General features: G+C 38.3%; 3 protein-coding genes across 3 annotated transcripts; 2 read left to right on the top strand and 1 right to left on the bottom strand.

Annotated features, from left to right (window-relative positions):
* The first annotated feature begins 1,312 nt into the window (after positions 1-1,312).
* Positions 1,313-6,548, top strand: LOC306856903 (sulfite oxidase-like). Its single transcript, XM_079396446.1, has 4 exons — positions 1,313-1,406; positions 3,459-3,525; positions 3,741-3,933; positions 4,940-6,548. Exons 1-4 carry the CDS (start codon positions 1,355-1,357, stop codon positions 6,416-6,418), a joined length of 1,791 nt encoding a protein of 596 aa, XP_079252572.1. The 5' UTR covers positions 1,313-1,354; the 3' UTR covers positions 6,419-6,548.
* A 5,353-nt stretch (positions 6,549-11,901) lies between these two features.
* On the bottom strand, positions 11,902-15,380 carry LOC306856774 (tubulin alpha chain). The gene is made up of 4 exons (XM_079396233.1): positions 15,211-15,380; positions 13,544-13,766; positions 13,307-13,455; positions 11,902-13,188 (listed from the first exon to the last, which is right to left on the bottom strand). The coding sequence occupies exons 1-4, from the start codon at positions 15,211-15,213 to the stop codon at positions 12,208-12,210; spliced, it is 1,356 nt and encodes a 451-aa protein (XP_079252359.1). The 5' UTR covers positions 15,214-15,380; the 3' UTR covers positions 11,902-12,207.
* Positions 15,381-16,187: 807 nt separating this feature from the next.
* On the top strand, positions 16,188-18,567 carry LOC306856860 (tubulin alpha chain-like). The gene is made up of 4 exons (XM_079396373.1): positions 16,188-16,265; positions 16,816-17,038; positions 17,127-17,275; positions 17,393-18,567. Exons 1-4 carry the CDS (start codon positions 16,263-16,265, stop codon positions 18,371-18,373), a joined length of 1,356 nt encoding a protein of 451 aa, XP_079252499.1. The 5' UTR covers positions 16,188-16,262; the 3' UTR covers positions 18,374-18,567.
* Positions 18,568-19,210: the final 643 nt, after the last annotated feature.

Raw genomic sequence — 19,210 nt, 5'->3', positions numbered from 1 at the left:
TATCTGTGTATAAGTCTAGTAATGCACTGTGCGATTCTTTGTGTTTGTCATTGACTTTAGCAACCACTGAAGATTTTAGAGTCAAGAGAGGCGATCTGGCGATCTTTGCATGCATTACTTTGGCCCTTGACATGAACTAATGTTGCAAACCCAGAGTGGATACAAGTAACCAACAATGCATAAAAATACATTTAAACTAAAGCTTCAGATCAAATTATAATGCACAATTACTAACTAAACTACAGGGCAAAATATTGTTTGTTTTAAGTCTTTTCTGCTCACCAGCTGCATTAATTTGGTGAATCATTTTTTAATAGTTATATTGAATTTTATTACATTTTAAAATTATTTTCTATTTGATCATGTGACACTGAGGACTGGATGTATGTACACAACTCCATTACTTGAGTGAAAGTACAGATACTGCTGGTCAAATATTACTCCATTACAAGTGAAAGCTGTAAAGACAGATTTTTACTTGAATAAAAGTACAGAAGTGCTTAAAAGAAGAGAAAAAATTAAACCTGCTTTAAAACCCAGCAACACAGATGTAGCTGTATAACTTTACAACTGCTTTAACAAAACAGCAAGATTTATTTCACATCAAAACAAACATTTTAAAAATGCAAATTTGAAAAATTTTGCAAAATCAGACATTTTTGTGTCTAACATATACCTAACTTCTTACTTTTGAATTGTTAATATTACATTTGCAACTGGTTGGTGTTCAAATTATGCTGGGAAATAACTTCACGTGATTACTGACAGACTGAAATAAAGTCACGTTATAAAGAAAAAACTGACTTTCAAAGCTTTCTACTTCGAGGACCTTGATAGAAATGTAGTAGAGTGAAAAGTAAGATATTTGTCTTTCAAACGTAGTGAAGTTAAAGTCATAAGTTTCCAGACAAAACAATACTCAAGTAAAGTACAGATACTCAAAAAGTGTACATAAGTACAGTCCTCAAGTAAATGTCCCTCGTCCACCTCTGTGTGATACTACAGGGTCAATAATATATTATTATTTTTTTGAAGGAGACAGTCGTGTTTGCATAGTTGCAAATGAGTTTTAGGTCAAAAGCAGAAGAAAGTCCAACAACGGGAAGTCCCTTAATATTGTAACCCCCCCCGACATCAGCAGCTGAAGCCGACCACTTTCACTTCAAAAATAACCAGATGCGAGAAAGGCTACTGAACATATGTATACCTATACAAATATGATCTGGAAATCTGATGTTTTGGGATGGTGTAAGCAAAGTAAACGTGGTGCTTGTGATGATGCGGCAGGCTGCGTCCACCACGTCACGCTCGTGAGTCTCGTGAGGTTTCCAAGCGGCTCGCGCAGAATCTGTAGATGGACATCAGTTCATGGACGCTGCTTCTCCGAGGACTGCATGTTAATTACAGTAAGATCACAACTCTCCTAGCAGTTTATAGATCGGGAAGCCGGCAGTGTTTGGAATTCAGAGCGGCGCTGTGTGTGTGCGCGTGTTTGTAATTCATTGGGTTGGGTTTGTTTTTGTATGTGGCACCTGACTATTTTTTAGCCTGCTGTATACAAACGATTCGATCATTTTCTAATTTAATAAGGGTGCTAATTATTTGATTGGCATATCAATAATGGTGCATTTCTGTTTATTGTATGATTTAACTCTTTCTTGTTTACAAAAGCATATGTTTGACGTCTTTGATTGCAAACTACTGCAGATGTGGCATAATTATATTTGTTATCAAACCGCAGCTTTTTATAACATGCATGCTATCTTGTTTAACAAGTCAATGAGATTCAACTCTCATAGAACCTCCTCAGGGTTTAAAACCATGACCAGTGCATCCTGTTTGGGCAATGAAACCAAAAACAGATTTAATTCATTAACATCCACTGAATGACAAGTGAGGGTGTGTTAGATGCACAGTTCTAGAAAGATTCACTGTCACTGAATAGCAACTGTAATATTTCCAAACCACTGGTTGCACTTTTTGTTGTTGTCAGTAAGACAATTCTTATTTGTAAAATTAAGCATTCGAATGCATCCTATCTTTGCACCACAGTTACAGAAATGTGGCAAATCTTATTACAGGATTACACATCGAGTTCCATCATTTTAATCCATTGTAAAGCTGCCTAATAATAGTCTCACAGTTGGCTTTAATTTTGATGGTTATAAAGCAATAAGCTGAAATAAAGTCAGTAGGATTTGTTATTGGTCCTTTCAATGAAAAGACTGAGAAGATTAGTTGGTCCTAACAGCAAGGTTCATGTTTTCTGTACACAAGAACTGAATGGACCAAAACATGCATTATGACGCAATCATGTCATTCCAAATATTTGAGCAACAGTGACTCATTTCAAACCGTGAACCATTCTTTGGTTACATGACTGTTTGGTGGTTCGTTTACAACAAGGCTCTAGTTTCATAGTTTTATTGCCAAGAGATTGTTTCTATGCAGAAGTCTTTATGCCCCTCTTCTTATCTTGCAAATATATGTTAATGACAGGTCATAAACCGTTTTAAAACCAGTAGCTCATGCAGTGCATGTATCGCTGATATCAAGCTAATAGACTGCAATCTTGTGAGGTCTGGGCTGATATGTAATGCTGGAGTCCGTAAATACATGTTATGATGTTTACTGGGTTTAAATCATTTTGAGGCGCAGTGAGATATACAAAGTTTTAAGAGACTAGAGTTTGAATTCTCTTCTCTTTGGTCATTTTAGGACCAAATGTCATTTAGGGCGTTTAAGGATTTTTTATTTTTTGGTCATTACCCAGCAGCCTTACATGTGGTTGCAGTGATAAGACAAATGTTTAGGTTTTGATGAGTCATGATGGTGGTTAGTCTGAAAAGATCCATGCAGTATATTTTAAATTCACCAGATGTCTCATATTTAATACATTGCTAGTAAACTGAAAGTGAAAAGAAAAAAAAAAATACGCTATAAACTTACGCTATAAATACTTGCAGCTGCAGGGGTCTTAAGCTACTAAAGTTTTCCAGACAAGAAAAACATGTCCTGTGTACCTTGTACCTTGCGTTTTGTTAGTTTTACTGCCATGCATCTTGTATTTTTAAATGCAGTCAGTAATCATGTTCTGTGTTAGTGACTTCTTTGACAGCAAACTTTTTTGATGTCTTTTTTTTTTGGCCTAGAGAACTGACTGTTTGCATAAAATTCACATATTTTTTTTTTTTTATTATATATTTGTATTTTTTCACTAAGATGCCTTATTGAATTTTCCATGCATTAAAACAAGGCTGTGAGGGATAGACTGAAAAATGTCAAATATTAGAAAAAATATTACAATCCTTATGTGTCCATCTATTATTTTGTTCAGAACAAACGCTTATTTTATCCATTGTATAGCGTTTGACTGGATTCACTCTAGTCATCAAACTTTTAGCTTTTAGACTGTCATCGTACTTTGAAATTTTATTCTTCTTTGTCTCTTTTCTCAGAAAGAGCAATGCAGCACCTAAAGCATTGCCAAGGTCTTGCTCAGGTCTTCCTTACCAGGAGTCAAAGGTAATTCTGCCATTTCATAAACCTTAAACTGTTGTTCCTTATCATTTTAGCATTTCCAAATAAGACGCATGAAAGTTCATCTGTCACTTAGTCTGAATCCCCCAAATGATTTGCTTGAAGTGAATGATTGAAAAGACATGGCCAGATTCTGTCAAATGCTCTTTAAGAAACTTGAAAATGTTTGTTATAATGAAATTCTTGCTTAAACGTCTCAGTTCCAGACTTTCAAAGAGCGTTATCCCATCACTGTACGTGTGGGATGGTCATCTCTCTTGTCGCTGGAGGAGCACTGGTGGACATGGAAGACAGAAATACTTTAATAACAGGCTGCCGAAGTTTAGATTCGCTCTGGCAGGGCTGCTGGCAGGTACTGGAGCTGTTTTAGCCTATAAGCTCCACCAAGACAAGGTGAGACACCTGATATGTTGATTCCTAAATATGAAAAATCTCTAAAGGTGTAACCAGGGGAAGATATCTACAGCAGTGGGTGCTGCAATTTTCATTGGTTGTCAGACATTGTTGTTATTTTTAGTAGATTATATAAATCTCACACGACCAATGAAAATAACCTTTCCACTCAGGGTTGATTAATTTGTTAAAAATGCACAAAATAAGTCACAAAAAAGATCGCTTTGACATTCTTTGTGTTTCAAACACATTTGGAAACAGTGCTTCTGTTGCTAAAGGCTTGTCATATTTTTCTCAGGAATAGCAACAAATTAAAAAACGAATAAAGATGTAAGTGCGCATTGTCATCACTCATACTTGTTGAGAATGAGGGTGAAGATTAATCATGTTTTGCAAATATATGACTTTTTTATGCAAAAACTTTAATAACAACATAAGTGAATTTTAAGAAACACATTCAAATGCCATGACCCCTTTAAATTTAGTGTGTAAATAAGGATGTCAACACAGACTGCAAAGTCAAACCCTGTCAGGGTTATTACTAAAGTCTTACAATATCATACAGACATAAAAGAACATTGATGCCTGTAAGATCTGTAAGATCTCACCGGGCTCATATCAAACAGTCTGACAAGCAACAGTTGTAAAGGACATAAAAATTGCAGTGTGCCTAGTGCTTTATACGGTGGCTGAGAGAGCACCAAGTGGCATAGAAAAAGGATAGGTGGCATAGAAAAAGCACCAGCAAATCAAGAAAACATCATCAGTTTGACAGCAGGTGCTGCAAATGCTCACAATACAATCAAATAACGAACTTTATTTGCAGCATGTTTCTTTGTTTGATTGTGTTGTGAGCATTTGCAGTGTGTGTGTTGTAAAATTGACAATGTGTTGTTTTCTTAATTTGCAGGTGTTTTTTCTCTTTGCAGCGCGGTGAGCTCTCTCGGCCACCGTAGCTTTAGTTGTCATTGAGCAATCTTTTTTTTTTTTGTCAATTTTTGTTCAGGTTCAGTGGGCTGCTACCTCAGCACAGTTACGGGTAACACAGACTTCAGATCTTCCCGTTTACACCCTAGAAGAAGTCACAAAGCATTGTTCCCTTGACCGTGGTGTGTGGGTCACCTATAAAGGAGGAGTCTACGATATCACTGAATTCGTGTCCATGCACCCTGGTGGTGACAAAATACTTCTGGCTGCAGGTGGATCTCTGGAACCGTACTGGGCTTTATACGCTGTTCATCAGCAAGACCATGTCCTAGAACTCCTCTCTGAGTATAAAATTGGTGTTCTTAATCCAGAGAGTTACAAGAAGCAAGAGAGTGCCAACCCTTTAGACCCTTACTCTGCTGAGCCAACACGTCACCCTGCTCTTCACATCAACAGTCTGAAACCTTTCAACGCCGAACCACCTGCATCTATACTCTCTGATAATTATATCACCCCTTCAGTCATATTTTTTAAGCGTAATCATCTTCCAGTGCCCAGGGTGGATCCTGAAGCTTACAGGTTGGAGATCGAGGGTCTCCGTGGTGGAGTGGTATCACTTAGTCTAAGTGAGCTAAAGTCTCGTTTTCCAAAACACACCATTACAGCGACGCTTCAGTGCGCCGGGAACCGTCGTTCTGAGATGAACAAAGTCAAGCAAGTCAAAGGACTCAATTGGGGCATCGCCGCAATAAGCAACGCTACATGGACAGGTGCACGTCTGCGGGATGTACTGTTGTCCTATGGCTTTAGACCAGAGGTTGCAGCAAAAGCTAAACATGTCCAGTTTGAAGGGTTAGACAGGGACGTGACGGGTACAGCATATGGTGCATCTATTCCACTGAGCAAGGCTGTGAGCGAAGAAGGTGACGTTCTCCTCGCGTATGAGATGAACGGCGAGGACCTCCCACCTGACCATGGCTACCCTGTCCGTGTAGTTGTACCTGGAGTTGTTGGAGCCCGCAATGTCAAATGGTTGGGGAAAATTGTTGTAAGTGACGAAGAAAGCAAGAGCCACTGGCAGCAGAATGATTACAAAGGCTTTTCTCCAGGCACTGATTGGGACACTGTGGATTTTAAATCAGCACCAGCCATCCAGGAGCTCCCCATACAGTCAGCCATCACTCACCCAGCAGAGGGAACCTCAGTAGACCGCAGTGACAGGGAGGTGACTGTGAAAGGCTATGCGTGGAGTGGGGGAGGAAGAGAGGTTGTGAGAGTGGACGTCTCGGTAGATGGAGGGAAAACGTGGCATGTAGCCCAACTTCGCACCAGTGATCAAGGAGAGCACCCTGCTCCTCCTCCTCCACCTGGAAGAGCCTGGGCTTGGAAGCTGTGGGAGATAGACGTCCCAATTCCTCAAAGGGCTCAGGAGCTGGAGATTGTGTGCAAAGCAGTGGACAGTAGTTACAACATGCAGCCAGACACTGTCGCTCCAATCTGGAACTTACGAGGAGTGCTTTCTAATGCATGGCATCGAATAAAGGTCAAAGTGAGCTAGGATCTCAAATACCAAAAATGAACTTTGTACATGAACGTAAAATGCATATAAACAAAATTGTTGGAATTTTCTTTGGTGCAGGTTGGGTTGTAGCTTTGCAACTGTTTTGAGCTTGTGGGTTCTTGAAAGTGCTTGAAATTATTTAGATTTTACTTGCATAACTGGCTTGATGGATAATTCCTGGTGTTCAAGACCAGGACACTTGGTCAAATCTGACTGTACCAAACAAAGTTAACAATTGTCATTCATTCCCAGGAGAAAAAAAAAACTTCCATAATGTGCTTAAATTGCACACTCTAATTTTGTACTTAATATACTAAAAATTATTCTCATTACTTCTTAAGATAATCTTAAAAACATCTAAGTGTACTCAAATGTGCTAATTTGGGACACCATGAATATGAATAAAGAATAATTTTGAATATATTAAGTACAAAATTAGTGTGTGAAAATAGAGCACTTTTAAGTACATTATGGAAGTGCATTTTTTTTTCTCCTGGGTTGCTATCATGAAATCGTATATATGTAAACCACTTGGTTCATAATTGCATCAACATAGGCTTTTAATGATGAAGGCCTGCATTTCCACTAACAGCTGATTATGTTACATAAACTGCCTACAAATAAGGTCTGTTTAAGAATTGTATTCTTATTTTTTTAATATATATATATATTTAATTTTTTTTTTTTTCTTCAATTAAAATTATTTAACCCCCAAAGCCTGTATAGCAATTTACAAATGTAAGCTTTTCTGAAGTTTATATGTTTAATGACATACTGAAAGTGACCAATATGTAATGTAACATCAATATGTAATATTTTTGAGTTGTAGGTTATTTTTTTCCCCCCCTTAATGCAGCTTTGTTTGAATTATTTAGCCCGTTTTAAAGGAACACTCCACTTTTTGGGGAAATAGGCTCAACTCCCCTAGAGATAAACAGGTCTTAGTGCACGATGTAACTACAGAAGACTCAAGTTTTAAATAGGAAAATTATCGAAACTCTTTAGTCATATTTGAAGACCAAATGCTAATGGTCTAATCCAATTCAATGATCTATGCTAAGCTAAGCTAAAAGTGCTACCGCCAGACCCGGAGATCGGCTGAATGAATTCAAAAACGGTAAAACTCAACTGTTTATCTCTAGGGGAGTTGTAAAATGAGCCTATTTCCCAAAAAAGTGGAGTGTTCCTTTAACATTGCTGTTCTTTACATCACTTACTGGTATTGCAAGGTGCAAATTCATAATAAAACGAATTCAAATTTTGTGACCTCTGTTGCAACACTTACTGACCTTCAACTGTGACACATAAAATTAGCCCATGAATGTTGCAAATATGGCCCTACATGTGGGAATTCATGTCATCGGTCACATGGCCAAGACATCTTAATCCTAGATTTGATTCCTAGCTCCTAGAACATATTTTATATTTACATTTAGTCATTTAGCAGACCCTTTTATCCCAAGTGACTTACAAATGAGGACAATGGAAGGAATCAAAATCAACAAAAGAGTAATGATGTGTGTCAACCTCATGGTGGGACATTGAAGAATCTCGTTTCTCCACACAATATAGAGCATTTGGTTTTTGCTGGTGTCTTGCTTAGACAATGTAAACTTCATTTTGGCCCTATCATAATTTTATTAAGATATTACATAGAACGGTTGGAGAACGGGTGACCAGGAAGATGGAGGTGGCATCGTTATTCACCTTTGTTCCACAATAATAATTTTTTATCAGGTAAAAAAACATTTTACTGTCCACAGTGGGTTAAATGTAAAGTAAATTCCTTTGGTGACATTTATGATGACAAAGGCCTGAAATCATTTCAAGATATTAAGGCTCTTTTTAACCTACCAGGAACCTCCTTTTTCATGTATCTTCGCATTAGGTCAGCACTTTGCGCATATGGAGTTCCCTGGGATGCACGAGTACCTGTACATCGCTTGCAAAAAGTAATTCTCCCAACTGATAATTCTGTTATTTCTGCTTTAATTATTTACTCTTTTCTCCTCAAACAATCATACAAACCATTATCCATAACTATCTGGTCTAAGATATCAGTGGTGACTTCCAAACTTTATTTTCTGATAAAATTTTGGAGACAATAACATCATCCTCAAAAAACCCAAATCATCAGATGATCCATTGGAAATTACTACATATACTCTATTTGTCCCCTTTAAACCCTTCTATATGCATGTGTCACCTTCCCAAAATCGCAGTTTATGTCCGCAGGGGGCACATATTTACATTTTTTTTAATGGGAATGCACTTTCTCCTTTCTGGTCTCAGCTTGCTCATGACATATCATTCCTATTAGAAAAGGATGTGGTTTTGACTGCAGATCTTTTCTTCTTAAATAACTTTTCTGAATTGGCTCTGTCTCAGCAACAGAGAAACTTACTTTCAGCTGCAAATAAAATGTTAGTCAGTCGCTGAGTTTACATGCATCATCACTTTAAACTATTCAGCACTCGTGCGCTCTCCAGTGTGCGCTCTCGACAATTGCCCCATTGTAAAAACAAAAGTACATAGCATGATCAAACATTTAATTACATATTTTTTTTGGGGGGGGGGTCTCAAAATTCCCCCCTCCACCACTCAAATAATAATAATAAAAAAATCCTCCCTCCCACAAGAGTCATCTAAGAGGGAAATTCACCCCATTTTCAAAAATGAAACTCAGGACCTGAATGAATGTCTGTAAAAATCCTGAGTGGAGAATCACTATAAATAAGTCTATATGTTAAAAAGAAGCCTTTTTGTATCATGTAGATAAAAACAGAGATAATAGAGTCCCTCTAAAACATAGAGGGACACTCTCTGTTAGGAGAAATCATGCCTGCTCCCTGAGAAAGTCATTATTTAAATCTTCTTTAATAAAAATAGGAAATCTCTCTCTCTCTTTGAAGGGCCTTTTTATTTGAAAAATGTGCTTTATGTGCCTTTTTCTGTTTGCTTGGAGGGATTTGTAAACTGCAGTAATAAAATAACTTGAAATTGTCAACATCTTTTTACATCATTTATTTTTGCACAAAATTATAGAGAGTAATATGGATAACTGTATTGATAAGTATCGTATCAGTATCGGTAAAATGTAAACGATACCCATCCCTACCCCAGAATCGATTGTAAAATCCACCGATGGGGGCCCCTCCAGGAACACTAACGCCCGTCTTTGCTGGACATTGTTTCTATGGAACTATCTACAGCTCGTATTCATGGAGCAAAGACAAAAACTTTGAAGACCTGGAGTGCCACTTTTGACATTGTTAAATCTTGTTTCTTCTTTTTGATGTACAATTTATTTAGTTTTTGTTTTTTCTTCTTGTGATTATTACACTTTGTACTTTTCTCCACTGCAATGTTTTGTATTTTCTTCAGCACAATGTGGGTCTGCCTGGTGGGTTGGTGGGTGGGGGGTATGACTGCAGTCTAGATTGGAATTGGTGTGTTGTGTTTTGGGCTATACTGAACTGACTGCCAATAAAGTAATTGTTCACAAAAAAAGAGCAATGATATGCAAGTGCTATAACAAGTCTCAGTAAGCTTAATGCAGTACACGTAGCACGGTTTGTTTTTTTAATTATATAATAAAAAGAAAACAGAATAGAAAAAGAATAGAGCAAGCTAGTGTTAGATGCCTTTTTGCGTTTGTTAATTGTATAAAAAATAAAAAGCTAGTGTTAGTATTTTTTTAAGAATAGAGATAGAATAGAGAGTGATAGAGTTAGAGGTTCAAATAAAGATGGAGGAGAAGTGTTTTTAGCCGAAGATGGCTAAGGACTCGGATTGAGTTGGGCAGGTCAGTCCACCAAGGAGGGAACATTTAATTTAAAAGTCTGTGAAAGTGATTTTGTGCCTCTTTGAGATGGCACAATAAAGCGACGCTCACTTGCAGAACGTGAGCTTCTAGAGGGCACATAAGTCTGAAGTAATGAATTTAGGTAAAGGGGTGCAGAGCCAGTGGAGGTTTTGTAGGCAAACATCAATGTCTTGAATTTTATGCGAGCAGCTATTGGTAGCCAGTGCAAATTGATGAACAGAGGTGTGGCGTGCATTCTTTTTGGCTCATTCAAAATTAATCTTGCTTAATTGTTCTTGATTAATTGTAAAGGTTTGATAGAACTGGCTGGAAGACCTGCCAAGAAAGCATTGCAATAGTCCAGTCTGGACAGAACAAGAGCTTGAACAAGGAGTTGCGAAGCAGGCCCTTTCAGAAAAGAAAGGGCCTGATCTTCTTGATGTTGAATAAAGCAAATCTGCATGACCGGGCAGTTTTAGCAATGTGGTCTGAGAAAGTCAGCTGATCATCAATCCTAACTTTTTGAAGGAGTTATTTGAAGGAGTTATGTTTGATGAGCCTAACTGGATGATGAAATTGTGATGAAACGATGGGTTTGCTGGAGCCACAAGCAGTTCTGTCTTGGCAAGGCTGAGTTGAAGGTTATGGTTCTTCATCCAGCAAGAAATGTCTGTTAGACAAGCTGAGATGCGAGCAGCTATCATCGGATCAAGATGCAATGAGAGGTAGAGTTGATTGTCATCAGCATAACAGCGATATGAAAAGCCATGTTTCTGAATGACGGAACCTAGCGATGCATGTATAGTGAAGAGAAGTGGTCTAAGAACTGAGACCTGAGGCACCCCAGTAGTTAGATGTTGCGATTTAGGTACTTCATCTCTCCAAGATACCTTGAAGGACCTATCTGAGAGGTAAGACTCAAACCACTGGAGTGCGGTTCCTGATATACCCTTCACCACTAGGGTTGACAGGATGATGTGGTGGTTAATCGTGTCAAAATGTTTTATTATATCAAGTAATTATATTTTTATACCATCACAAGCGGGCTTTGATTTAGTTTTTTTTTTTTAAATACATAGTTAAGATGTGTAAAATTGTATTACAAAATCTGAATAATTAATAATTAAATGTTTGGAATGAAAGGAAAAATAAAGTGGCTATAGAGGCTGTTCATTGTGGTTAAAATAGAAACAAATGTAGAACCACATTGAACTGGCTTCAGAACCATGTTATTGGAGTATACTGGACTAAAATTTAGAGTACGACCGTGGCATATCATGACAAATGTAGGTTGCCTATATTAAAATTACATTTTACAGTCCCACTTTTTTTAATACTTAAGTAAAATGACATTTGAAAGTTTATTTTTTAACCATTTAAACGTATTGTATTGTAAATGCAAACCTTAATACAATTTGTAATGTGAATGTAAATGATATTTCGTCAATACTTAGAAGTAAACACTCAAATGTGTTAAATGAATTTTGTCTTATTCTTTTGTGATATTAATTTTACAATATGGTATACTTCATGTTAAATGTTTAACTGCAGTATGTCATTAGGGGGAAAAGAAAATAGACGTTTATTCATATGTTTTTGAAGATGTCTATATATATTGTGTGTGTATATAAAGTGAATGTTTTAATGGGGTGTCAGTGAAAGCATACGCAACTCGTGTCTTGAAATGATAAATTTATTGCAGACGTCAGGAAGATCAGTGCATCATTTTATTTGATCTACATACACTAATTGGAGGAATCACAAAATATGACTCAATCTCAGTTGACTGCAACATTAAATATGTGATTGACATGATCTAAAGAACAAATGTTTACTACACATTCTTTACGTCGCAATAGATGAACTGAATACTCACTTGACACGTCACTTGTCACATTTAAAGCCTCATATCGTTTACATTTCTGACTAAAACTGATTAATGACACAAAGCTGTAACTGACCTGGAGAAGAAAAAAATATCTTAATACTCCTCTCCCTCCTCTTCTCCTTCTCCCTCGACTGAATCTACACCCACCTCCTCATAATCTTTCTCCAGGGCTGCCATATCTTCTCTAGCCTCAGAGAACTCGCCCTCCTCCATACCCTCACCTACGTACCAGTGCACAAAGGCACGCTTAGCGTACATCAGATCAAACTTATGATCAAGCCTGGCCCAAGCCTCCGCAATAGCAGTAGTGTTGCTTAGCATGCACACAGCTCGCTGCACCTTAGCCAAATCACCTCCAGGTACAACTGTAGGAGGCTGGTAGTTGATACCGACTTTGAAACCAGTTGGACACCAGTCCACAAACTGGATGGAGCGCTTGGTCTTTATGGTGGCAATAGCAGCATTTACATCTTTAGGTACAACATCACCGCGGTACAACAGACAGCAAGCCATGTACTTGCCGTGACGTGGGTCACATTTGACCATCTGATTAGACGGCTCAAAGCAAGCATTCGTGATCTCAGATACTGAGAGCTGCTCATGGTAAGCTTTCTCAGCAGAGATCACAGGAGCGTAAGTTGCTAAAGGAAAATGGATACGTGGATACGGCACCAAGTTGGTCTGAAACTCAGTTAAGTCAACATTCAAGGCGCCGTCAAACCGTAGGGAGGCAGTAATGGAGGAAACAATTTGGCTGATCAGCCTGTTAAGGTTGGTGTAAGTGGGACGCTCGATATCAAGGTTTCTACGGCAGATGTCATAGATGGCCTCATTGTCGACCATGAAAGCACAGTCTGAGTGCTCTAGGGTGGTGTGGGTGGTTAGAATAGAGTTGTAGGGCTCCACCACAGCAGTGGACACCTGTGGAGCTGGGTAGATGGAGAACTCGAGCTTAGACTTCTTTCCATAATCAACAGAAAGGCGCTCCATCAGTAAAGAAGTGAAACCAGAACCAGTTCCTCCTCCAAAGCTGTGGAACACCAAGAAGCCCTGAAGTCCAGTGCACTGGTCAGCCTGGGAAGAGGGGGAATGGAGAGATACAGTTATCAAATCTATCATATTTCATATTGAGTTAAAACATAAACAAGTGTTGAATAAAAACAGGCTGACTGCGATTACAAGGATGCCTTACGAGTTTGCGAATCCTGTCAAGAACCAGATCAATGATCTCTTTGCCAATAGTGTAATGGCCACGAGCGTAGTTGTTAGCTGCATCCTCCTTTCCGGTGATCAGCTGCTCAGGGTGGAAAAGCTGACGGTAAGTTCCGCTGCGAACCTCATCTGAACCACAAAAAAGAGGGTGGAGAGAATGAAAGCTGTGAAGCTCGTGGACTAACCATAAGAGACTACTAATCAGGCAATTACTAACCAATCACAGTGGGCTCCAGATCTACAAACACTGCCCTGGGAACATGCTTGCCAGCTCCTGTCTCACTGAAAAAAGTGTTGAAGGAGTCATCCCCTCCACCAATAGTCTTATCACTGGGCATCTGTCCATCCGGCTGAATCCCATGCTCGAGACAGTAAAGTTCCCAGCAGGCATTGCCAATCTGGACACCGGCTTGACCCACATGAATGGAAATACACTCACGCTGTTGTGGAAAAGGAAAATAATCGACTCTGTCAAAAACATTTTCCTGAAAATTATGATAATTTCCAGTAATGAGACACAATGAAGCTTTATAAAATCTAATTTCAAATGATATATTTAATTACACCACATTTAATTCAAATTCATATACATTTTCTAACAAAACGTTATTAGGTAAACATTTTAAGTTGTGCAGTGTAAAAATATACCAACACCATTTTCAGTGTAATTTCCCAAGCTAGGCAACAGTGGCATGCAACGTGAAAGGCCAGACGATATAAAATAGCTTGCCCCACGTGAATGGAAATACACTCACACTGCTGTAAAGGAAAGCAACAGTTTTATTATATAATAGTTAGTTGCAGCCTTACATAATTTACTACATTACTATAAGATATAAATGTACATACTTTGCGAATGTAAATTGGGTGTTGCAATAAATTTGACATAATAACATGCCATTATGCTTTAGGTATAAAACTGAATATGGCCAAAGAGGCAAGAGCAGCCATGAATGCCACCTAACTCCTCCTCTCTTATTTTAAAACCTCAAGCTCCACCCGGCTGTTCCCGATCTCTTGCCTGGCAGCATGGGTTTACTTAAAGAACTACAAGCCATCTTATCAAATGGCAGCACTATGTTTCAATCTACAGTCTATGCAATATAAATTAATTCTATACCAAGCCAGAGAACCGTATTTTCATTCTGGGTTTATACATAATCCTTTGCTGATGGGAATAACTGGATGTGTTTAAAGCACTGTTACACTCATTAGGCTACAACATATGTTTCCTGGGCTTAGCTGGTCAGAGTAGATTATTTATTCAGAGTGGCGCATTTAATGAGATTATGACAGTCTGCATATGCTGCAGTGTGCATTCACTGCTATGCCTTTATTAAAATTGCAATAAATGATTCCTATAATAAGCAAGGATAGTTCTAAACAAAACCAAAAGTCTTTAGTTTAAACATAAATAAATACCTGTCCCGGTGAATTAAAACCTTTGTTACTTAATGCAATGGATTTGACGGTCAAAAGGTCTAATAAATTTATAACATAGTCTATTTGACCACAATTGTGTTATAAATCGTATAGATGTTTATCGCTGTTTAAATAATCATCTTCGATTCGACGTCAAGTATTATGACTGTGAACATCTTAACGATTGAGTGAACACCTAGATTGAAAACTGAAAATTAAGCAAGAAAGCATGTACTAACACACTGTTCATCAGCATCTATCAGACGGAAAGTGGTCCCGATACAAAATAGCAGAGACTAAACAATAATCACCAGAATATTCCGCAGGAATATATCGAGCAGATGTCGTTTATTAAAGCGATGGCACAGGTGTAGTGCGCCGCAGACTACTGTAACCTGCCTCATCTATCCAATAATTATAATGCACACAAGATGCAAAATGTAATAATACAGCTATACTCACCATTTTTGTATAATTTGGAAGGATCTGGAAACAATATTTTGCTGTACTGCGTTACTGTTGTCGACGGCGAAGAGTCGATGTAGTAACTGCGCGCAATCCTCGAGTCGAAGCGCTTTTATAGCGCGACAAAGCGTCAGGATATGTGACCTACTTCATGCATTCTGAACATACTCATTTCATTGCATCACAACACTTGTTTCATTCAGGCTTTTTGCATGCCGTTGATTTAAGAATAATATCTGGGGATAATTTGAAATAATTATTACTTTATAGAATTCCCAGGGTATTTTATGTAGGCTACACTTTAAAAAAAGAAAAAGCTATGACATTGAGTCAGATCAAGCTGTCTTTCCAAATCAGAAAGACTGATTTTACTTTCTATAAATGCTTGGTGCTTGTTGTTGAACAGTGTCTTGGTGGTCTGCTGCATTGTGACGTCATCTGCTGCAGCAGACGGGCGGTGGCCCTGATGGTGCCTTCAGCTCGGTACCCTTATTATGCCTAAAAATATTGTCTAGGCAGCATATTAGGTTTTAAAACACATTATGTTTGCATGGATCAGAATGATAAGGTGCGGCTGCATCAAAGCATCTAAAATGCGTCTATTGTTATTCATGTGTAACTATAATAGTCTGTTCTGAATGTGTTATAAGACCTGTGTTCAGAATGTTTACTGAAATTTACGGGCAAACCCAAGACGAAAGACATAATGTTCAAATATAATTGGAAATGATTTTTAGGATAGAGGTTTGATTCAGTCTAATAAAATTACACAAATGCCACTTTGTGTGGTGTTTGTAGATCTGTGCGTTTGACATTTTATTGCAAGCATAAAATCTTTTTTCTTTTTTTTCACAAAAAGATTGAACTTTTAATAAATGATTTAACCTCACTCAGTAAGACTCGGTTTTTTTGTTTGGAGTGTTTTCAGATGTTTGGTTATTCATGAGCCACTCCCTCCTGCAGCTTGCTCTGTCATAGCGACATCTCCATCTTCTCTGCAGTGAGATCAGCACATATCAGCGTCTGCAGCAGCTGGGAAAAAACACAAAATGGTGAGTGAATACTTTAATTTCTGCCTTATAATGTTCACCTTATTTAGCTGTTTTGCGCTTTAATCGGAGGGGTTTGCACAGTTCTTGTAATCTATTGTTAGAAGAGGAGTCAGAGAAGCATAATGAGCTGTCTATTATTCATGAGACAACATTTCTGGCTCGAGAGCCTAAAAAGCTACAGCTAAATAGCTGTTATATATTTTTCAAAAACTGATTTTGCAGTTCTTGAAATATAACGGTGTGACATTTGCACATTGCATGCCATTTTTGCCCAGCTTATCTGGATAATTACGCATCTGAAAATGTGCTGATATTTTATTTTTATACAGAATATTAATTTCATAATACAGCTTAGAAAGATTTGAATGAATATTAATTCGAATTCAATGTGTTGTGTAATCAAATATAGGCTATCAATATAAAATTACATTTTATACAGCTTCATTGTGTCTCATTACTGGAAATTATTCTGATTCAGGATAAATAAGAAATAATTAATTTCAGGAAAAATGTTTTTGACAGAGTCAATTATTTTCCTTTTCCACAACAGCGTGAGTGTATTTCCATTCATGTGGGTCAAGCCGGTGTCCAGATTGGCAATGCCTGCTGGGAACTTTACTGTCTCGAGCATGGGATTCAGCCGGATGGACAGATGCCCAGTGATAAGACTATTGGTGGAGGGGATGACTCCTTCAACACTTTTTTCAGTGAGACAGGAGCTGGCAAGCATGTTCCCAGGGCAGTGTTTGTAGATCTGGAGCCCACTGTGATTGGTTAGTAATTGCCTGATTAGCAGTCTCTTATGGTTAGTCCACGAGCTTCACAGCTTTCATTCTCTCCACCCTCTTTTTTGTGGTTCAGATGAGGTTCGCAGCGGAACTTACCGTCAGCTTTTCCACCCTGAGCAGCTGATCACCGGAAAGGAGGATGCAGCTAACAACTACGCTCGTGGCCATTACACGATTGGCAAAGAGATCATTGATCTGGTTCTTGACAGGATTCGCAAACTCGTAAGGCATCCTTGTAATCGCAGTCAGCCTGTCTTTATTCAACACTTGTTTATGTTTTAACTCAATATGAAATATGATAGATTTGATAACTGTATCTCTCCATTCCCCTCTTCCCAGGCTGACCAGTGCACTGGACTTCAGGGCTTCTTGGTGTTCCACAGCTTTGGAGGAGGAACTGGTTCTGGTTTCACTTCTTTACTGATGGAGCGCCTTTCTGTTGATTATGGAAAGAAGTCTAAGCTCGAGTTCTCCATCTACCCAGCTCCACAGGTGTCCACTGCTGTGGTGGAGCCCTACAACTCCATTCTAACCACCCACACCACCTTAGAGCACTCAGACTGTGCTTTCATGGTCGACAATGAGGCCATCTATGACATCTGCCGTAGAAACCTTGATATCGAGCGTCCCACTTACACCAACCTTAACAGGTTGATAGGTCAGATTGTGTCCTCCATTACTGCCTCCCTACGGTTTGACGGCGCCCTGAATGTTGACTTAACTGAGTTTCAGACCAACTTGGTGCCGTATCCACGTATCCATTTTCCTTTAGCAACTTACGCTCCTGTGATCTCTGCTGAGAAAGCTTACCATGAGCAGCTCTCAGTATCTGAGATTACGAATGCTTGCTTTGAGCCGTCTAATCAGATGGTCAAATGTGACCCACGTCACGGCAAGTACATGGCTTGCTGTCTGTTGTACCGCGGTGATGTTGTACCTAAAGATGTAAATGCTGCTATTGCCACCATAAAGACCAAGCGCTCCATCCAGTTTGTGGACTGGTGTCCAACTGGTTTCAAAGTCGGTATCAACTACCAACCCCCTACCGTTGTACCTGGAGGTGATTTGGCTAAGGTGCAGCGAGCTGTGTGCATGCTAAGCAACACCACTGCTATTGCAGAGGCTTGGGCCAGGCTTGATCATAAGTTCGATCTGATGTATGCTAAGCGTGCCTTTGTGCACTGGTACGTAGGTGAGGGTATGGAGGAGGGCGAGTTCTCTGAGGCTAGAGAAGATATGGCAGCCCTGGAGAAAGATTATGAGGAGGTGGGTGTAGATTCAGTCGAGGGAGAAGGAGAAGAGGAGGGAGAGGAGTATTAGATTTCCTACATTGTCATGCCTTCTCCAGAATGAAAATGAATAGCAGGTAGCCTTAAAAAATAGCTACTGACATAATGGTCTATACGTGGTGTTAGCTTGAATGTGTGTAATTTGCTAACAGATATTTCAACGAAAGTGTTCTGAAAAATGTTCTTTGTGCATTTTTTTGGTTTTAAGAACTCAATAAAAACCTTAAAATGAACATTCATATGCTTTTGTTCACTTTTTGAATAAATTTCAGGGGACATCAACAATAAAATCACCTTTCATTTTGCATTTTAAGGGGTAATGAGAAATCAGTTTTTCCTTTATCTTTGGAAATAAAACAGTTTGACTTACTGTGTAGAAAAACTAACTTTCAAAATGTCCTCCTGTTTTTCACTTGGTTTTAACTAATGACAAGAGTAACATTTGGGAAAGTCTGCATGTCAAGCTTTTGTGAATGACAAATGTTTCCGTTTCCAAATCACATAATGCAGGAGTTAAAAAAAAAAAAAATCTTTTTAAAAGCACATTTTTCAAAACTTTATATGACTATTATTAATACTAATGAATGAATTGGAAATGATTTGTAATTTTAGGTATATTTATGCTACTCAAGGTATTATAATGACTAGAAGGAAAACAGGGATAGTTTGTAATTATGCTTTTTCATTTTTTTTCATTTTAGTAAAGTTACTGTGCAAGTATGTGTATTGATTGATTGATTTATGTGGTACTGATGTAAAAGCACATCACAGACAAATCTGACATTGTTACATTTGAAATATCAGAATATCATAAATAATCCTAATCTTCACATAATCCACGCATATGTTAAATATTTTTGTTGTTAAC

Source organism: Barbus barbus (genome assembly GCF_936440315.1).
Source record: "Barbus barbus genome assembly, chromosome: 37".
Classification (NCBI taxonomy): domain Eukaryota; kingdom Metazoa; phylum Chordata; class Actinopteri; order Cypriniformes; family Cyprinidae; genus Barbus; species Barbus barbus.
This window is presented reverse-complemented; position numbering and strand designations above follow the sequence as displayed.

Coding starts and splice junctions, on each gene's coding strand:
- LOC306856860 (XM_079396373.1), top strand. Junction 17,039..17,126: donor TCTGGAGCCCACTGTGATTG/GTTAGTAATTGC, acceptor TTTGTGGTTCAG/ATGAGGTTCGCAGCGGAACT. Junction 17,276..17,392: donor TTGACAGGATTCGCAAACTC/GTAAGGCATCCT, acceptor CCCTCTTCCCAG/GCTGACCAGTGCACTGGACT.
- LOC306856903 (XM_079396446.1), top strand. CDS start 1,355: ATGGACATCAGTTCATGGACGCTGCTTCTCCGAGGACTGCATGTTAAT. Junction 1,407..3,458: donor AGGACTGCATGTTAATTACA/GTAAGATCACAA, acceptor CTCTTTTCTCAG/AAAGAGCAATGCAGCACCTA. Junction 3,526..3,740: donor TTCCTTACCAGGAGTCAAAG/GTAATTCTGCCA, acceptor TAAACGTCTCAG/TTCCAGACTTTCAAAGAGCG.
- LOC306856774 (XM_079396233.1), bottom strand. Junction 13,456..13,543: donor TCTGGAGCCCACTGTGATTG/GTTAGTAATTGC, acceptor TTTGTGGTTCAG/ATGAGGTTCGCAGCGGAACT. Junction 13,189..13,306: donor TTGACAGGATTCGCAAACTC/GTAAGGCATCCT, acceptor CCCTCTTCCCAG/GCTGACCAGTGCACTGGACT.